General features: G+C 41.4%; 1 protein-coding gene across 1 annotated transcript in view; it reads left to right on the top strand.

Moving 5' to 3' along the window:
• Positions 1 to 3168, top strand: part of LOC119300480 (myb-related protein P-like) — a 5460-nt gene extending 2292 nt beyond the window's left edge. The window contains exon 3 of the mRNA XM_037577426.1: positions 2212 to 3168. Within this exon, the coding sequence (XP_037433323.1) occupies positions 2212 to 2830 (619 nt within the window). The 3' untranslated portion in view covers positions 2831 to 3168. The remainder of the gene's footprint in view (positions 1 to 2211) is intronic.
• Positions 3169 to 6061: the final 2893 nt, after the last annotated feature.

The raw sequence follows: 6061 nt of genomic DNA, 5'->3' as shown, positions 1-6061 counted from the left end.
GGCATAAGAAGAGGGCGGCGCGCGTCCCAGCGAGCTGCGCGAGATGTGGGCGAGCTGTGATGAAGAAGACGCGAGGAAGAGGGAGACCGGCCCAATGTTTCGCCGGTGCCCCGGCCCCAAACGTTTCCCTACTAATAACGGTTTTTCTCCCTCTGTGTTATATGAGCCGTGTGATAGTGATTATTTCCGCCCCGCCTGGCCTGCTGTGCCTCCAAAGGCAGCCCATGTAGCTCTGCGCTGCTTTGCATGTTTGTAGGTTGTTGGCTACTTAAATGCCACATCATGCAACGAGTTTTAGGAGGTGAACCCCGGCCTATTATAAACTGACTAGATGATTAAGGATCAGTCGCCCTTTTGCAAGTCTGTCATGTGGTTTGAAATATAAATACGAAAAATACCAAACAGGATTGGTGTCTTATTAATAAAAAATATTATTATTGTATAGAATCAGATAGTGTCCCCTGCAAAAAAAAAAAAAGAATCAGATAGTGTCACCGGCTCAAACTTACAGTCATGCTCGACAGTGCAGCTCTCTTCCCGTTCACTATCTCACGAAAAACAGTGTGCGTCCTGTCGCATGACCTGTTCATGCTACACTCCAGTTCTAATTAATAATAAATCAATTTAATTCGTCTGTGTAACCATGACGTCATATCCACATGTAGTTATTCTTTTTCAGCAGAAGAGCTCGCTGGATATATTAGAAAAATGTCTAATATATGCAACTATGCAACTAGTGGTCCGTATTTTTTTCTAAATGTTCGTATTTCGTTTAAAAAAGTGTCTGCGTGTTAGAAAAATGGTTGTGTGATTTAAAATGTGTTCGTGCTTTTGAAAAATGTTTATTTGTTTTTTAAAATGTGTTTGTGCATTTTATAATGTTTGTCTAGTTTTTAAAAAAAGTTTTTATGTATCAAAATGTTGCTTATGTATTTTGGAAAAAATGTCCTTTAAAAAAATATGTTCATGTAATTCTAAAATGTGTTGCGTGTTAAAACAATGTTAGTAATTTTATAAAGCCATGCGATTCCAAAAATGTTCATATGTTTAAAAAAAGAATGTTGATGCATTTTTAAGCTAACAAAATTTAAAAGCGAGTTGGAGTATTGGGGACGGTGTATGGAATAGGTGCAGGGTGTAGCTCGCGTATGGCGGCACTCACGTCAAGCCCGACTAGATTAGTTTTAAAAGTTATAAATATTCCTTTCTGTTGGCGCGGTTTAGTCATAAGTTTGACGTGGGGTGGCCAAGATCATCGCCTTGGAATTGACCCATTCAGACACACTGAGATCATATGGGCACTACGACCACTATTGGTGAAGGCAGAAAGAAGGATAAGAGGCTATACAAGAGGAGCGCCATGTTGAAATAAAACTTGACCTGTGGAGGGATTGAGCCATGCTTATTGAGCTAGGGGCATGATACTTTCTTTTTTCCTCCATTGCAACCGCAAGCATGAGCATGTTTTCTAGTAATGGAATTAGAATTTTAATACAACAATCTTTAACATTATACCAACGTGTGTACGCTTTGTAATGGTTGATGTATGTTAGTAGATGTTTCAATGAACAGATGCGGTATGTATTCGTGATTATGATGTATATTACGTAAATTGAAATGTTATGATTTTAAACAAGATCAGGTCCACCAAATCAACAACTTTTAATTTTTGTGAGATAGCAGACCATCTGGTGTCGTGCTCAAGACTTCGAAACTCACTCAGAATGCTCAGTGTACACTAGAGAGCGGCAGCTGCTAGTAGTCTAGTAGAGCCCTGGACCTCGCCTCTCAACATTTGTATTTGTCAATGTTCTTAGTGGCGTTGAGGATCTTCTGAAGTACTCCCTCCGTTCCTAAATATAAGCCTTTTTAGAGATTCTGATATGGACTACATACGAAGCAAAATGAGTGGATCTGCACTCTAAAATACGTTTGTATACATCCCTATGTTACGCTCTAGAGCTTGAGTAACAATGAAGAACAGTATGCTAGTGTATGCAGGGTTGGATGGATGGTGCAGAAGAACCATCTTAAATAGAGATGCATTTTGGAATACAAGTAGTTATACGACTCTGACTGTACATAATCACTTTGCTTAGCTCATAAAATGTCATGATCGTGCATAGATATCTCCCTTTGCTTTTAGCTGCGACGACGTTTAAATAGATATATCTAACTGGGTAGCATGCACCTTCTTGGAATGGCTGACAGGTGGTCGGTGATCGCCAGCTACCTGCCAGGGCGGACTGACAACGAGATCAAGAACTACTGGAATGCGCATCTCAGCCGGCAGATCTACAACTTCCGGCACGTGTACGCCGCGATTAGCGAAACCACTGTAACCATCGATGTCGACAAGCTTTCCGCCACTACCAAGCGCCGAGGCGGCAAGGCGCCCAGGAGCACCACGAAGATGCAGCCCGTGCCTAAGCCCACCAAGTCCAAGGAAGGCTCAAGCCCAGTCAACACCATATCGACAACATCAAGCCAGGCCGGCCCAGACCGGGACCAGCAACCCATCAACAACATGACTTGTGGTGTGCCCTGCAGCGAGGAGGCCATGGTCATGGACCCCGTAGATCAGAATGGTATGGTCCAACTCATGGAGACCAACTGCTCAGATGACTCGGTGAATCAGATTGGGGTTTTTGAGGAGGAAAGCGAGATGGAGGCCCTGCTTTCATGCATCGACGACGACATGCCGGTTAGTGTGCTTACTGGCATCGAGCAGGGAGGCCACTCTCCTCGGGTGGAGGATCTGCTCGACATGGACTGGGAAGGTTTTGCGTCCCACCTATGGGACCAGCGATCCCAGAGTGATCTGCTCTAGACCGCTGAGCCGCAGGCAATGACCGGCTCCGAGTCAGACGATCTCGAGTCGTTTGTCAGTTGGCTCCTCTCCGACCATGCATGACAAGAGAATCAATCTAGAACATCCCAAAGAGGAAGATGAATGGCAATGGCACCGATGGGGAGGGTCCTTCGACAATGGATCATGGACCAACAACGACGAGCTATGTTTTAGTATAACCTAGCTAAGATATTAGGAAAACAAGCTACACTAGCTAGGATCGAGCAGGAACCAGAGGAGGTTTCACTCGATGACAGTGGCGGTCACCTCTCGTGTGTTCCTGAATATAAACCATGAAAACAGTCTCATGGTTTGGTTAGAGAGATGAATAGTAGTCTTTTTGTTGCTGAAGCCATCAAAGAAGTAAAGAACCTGCAAGGTTGCACATAAGCCAAACCAGTTTGAATCCCAACAGGAAACAACATCTCGGTCCCGTTGCTTGGTGAGTGGAGAACTGCACTGTCAATGACTAAGCTACGGTCCCTGTAAACGAAAATGGCTAAGCTAGATATCTGTGTCCAGTTTTGTGAGTTTGATTCTGTCGCGTGACTTGTCGGCTGTGTTGGGATGGATGTACATTCGGGTAACTAAAAATCTAAAACCGATTGACCTGTGCATATTTGGGTAACTAATTTGGATTCCATTTGGTAGCCTGCCGTTTTATGCACTTTCAATAATATCAATTTAACCCTTGTCTTCCTCAAAAAGAAAAGAATTGAACCTTTGCCAAAAAAAAGGGGGCTGGGTTTTTACATTGAAAAACTTGTCTCTTCTTGATGCAGAAGATACATCGGAGCACTAAATTTCAGCTATTGATGTGTATGCACATACCTGCTATTGATGCAACGATTAGATCCTGAAACTCTTGCAGTACTCGTGCGTTAATTGCAAACATTTGTTTTGTATTTATGAACATATTTTCAATACATTTGAACTCGAGATATTTTTTAGATTCACGAACAATTTTTGAAATGGTGTACTTTTTTTTAAATCAGTAACATTAATAAAACTCTGTGAAGTTTTCTTGAAATTCTTGAATAAGTTATCAAACTGATGAACATTTTTTTTCAAATTCATGATTTTTCTGAAATTCAAAACTTTTTTCAAATTTGCGACAATTTTTTGATATTCAGAAAAAGTAAGCCCCAAATTTTTTAACTTGAGATAAGTGAAGAGATGATGAAGTAAGAAAACAAAAGAGAAAAACAAATAAAAAGAAACAAAAACCGAAAGATGGAGTTCACATCAACCTTGAAAACATGCCACCACCCCCTCCCAGGTACGATTGAAAACATGCCTAACCATATAGAAACAACGGTAGAATAGGTGATGTGTGAAGAGCGGGTTGGGTGTTCCGAAGTAGTCCTTCAATAGAAGGAAATGACCGCTCTCTCGGTTGCGATTCAGCGCCGGAGTGTTCCCCGGGATCAAGCCCTGGAACAACGGCCGCTGTCTACTAAGGTGGTCATGGACGACTAGCACAGCAGCCACCATCTCCTCATCATCGGATGAAGAATCATCCGAGTCGCAAATGAAATTGTGGAAAAAGAACTTGTTGGCGGAGTCCATTTGTACCTTGCGGGCAAACCTTCGAACAACTTGTGGGTGTCGTCGAAGAAGCAAACTGGCGAAAAGTGATACGTCTCCAATGTATCTATATTTTTTTATTGTTCCATTCTATTATATTATCAATCTTGGATGTTTCATATGCAATTATATATTATTTTTTGGGACTAACCTATTAACTTAGTGCCAAGTGCCAGTTGCCATTTTTTGACTGTTTTAGGTTTTTTAGAATATCGATACCAAACTAAGTCCAATTGCCACGAAACTTTTTGGAGATTCTTTTCTAGACAAAAGAGACCCTGGAAGCTTCGGGGGAGGGCCAGAAGATGAAGAGTTAGCCCACAAAGCACCAGGGCGCACCGAGGGGGTAGGTGGGCCCTGGTGGCTCGTGGGGCCCGTGTTCAACTATTTGACTTAATTTCGCCTCTATAGATTCTCTAAAATTGGGAAACCAACAGGGAGCCACCAAAAATATTTTTCCCGCCGCCGCAAGTTCCTGATCTCCAGAGATCCCATCTGGAGGCCTTTTCTGGCACTCCTCGAAGGGGGTATTAACCACGGAGAGACTTTACATCAACCTTGTTGTTTCTCTGATGATGTGTGAATAGTTTACCACAGATCTACGGGTCCATAGTTAGTAGCTAGATGGCTTCTTCTCTTCCTTTGATCTTCAATACAATATTATTATCGATGTTCTTGGAGATCTATTCAATGTAATCACTTTTAGTGTTGTGTTTGTTGGGATCCGATGAATTGTGAGTTTATGATCAGATAAGCGATGAATATTATTTGAGTCTTCTCTAAACTCTTTTATGCATGATTATTATAGCTTTGTATTTCTCTTCGATTTATTGATTTGGTCTGGCCAACTAGGTTGATTTTTCTTGCAATGGGAGAGGTGCTTTGTGATGGATTCAATCTTCCGGTGCTCAATCCGAGTGACGGAAATGGACATGACATGTATTATATCGTTGTCATCAAGGATACAAAGATGAGTTTTATTTCATATTAATTGATTTTACTTTGTCTACATCATGTCACCTTGCTTAAGGCTTTACTCCGTACTTTATGAAGTTAATACTCTAGATGCATGCTGAATAACGGTTAATGTGTGAAGTAATAATAATAGATGCAGGTAGGAGTCGGTCTACTTGTCTCGGACGTGATGCCTATATACATGATCATTGCCTTAGATATCATCATGATTATTCTCTTTTCTATCAATTACCCAACAGTAATTTGTTTACCCACCAATGCTATCTTCAAGAGAGAAGTCTCTAGTCAAAATTATGACCCCTGGGTCTATTTAAATTATATATTAAAATCCAAAAATATATTGCTGCATTTTTTATCACGTTATTTTTTGTGTTTTATTTATTTATCTATCATTATGGGATTTAATCCTTGCAATTAATCATCAAAGGATTGACAACCCCTTATTTGCGTTATGTGCAAGTATTTGTTATTTTGTGTGTAGGTACGTGTGATTCTCTTATTGGATTGATAACCTTGGTTTCAAACGGAGGAAATACTTATCTCTACTGTAGTGCATCATTCCCTCCTCTTCGAGAAAATCCCAACGCGGCTCATAAGTAGCAAAGAGTCGCGCCCGTCCCCTCGATCAGGTAGCTGGTCTGGCGGCGA

The sequence above is a fragment of the Triticum dicoccoides genome, chromosome 1B (genome assembly GCF_002162155.2).
Source record: "Triticum dicoccoides isolate Atlit2015 ecotype Zavitan chromosome 1B, WEW_v2.0, whole genome shotgun sequence".
NCBI lineage: Eukaryota > Viridiplantae > Streptophyta > Magnoliopsida > Poales > Poaceae > Triticum > Triticum dicoccoides.
The sequence above is the reverse complement of the archived record's forward strand: the minus strand, read 5'-3'. Positions and strand labels throughout refer to the sequence as shown.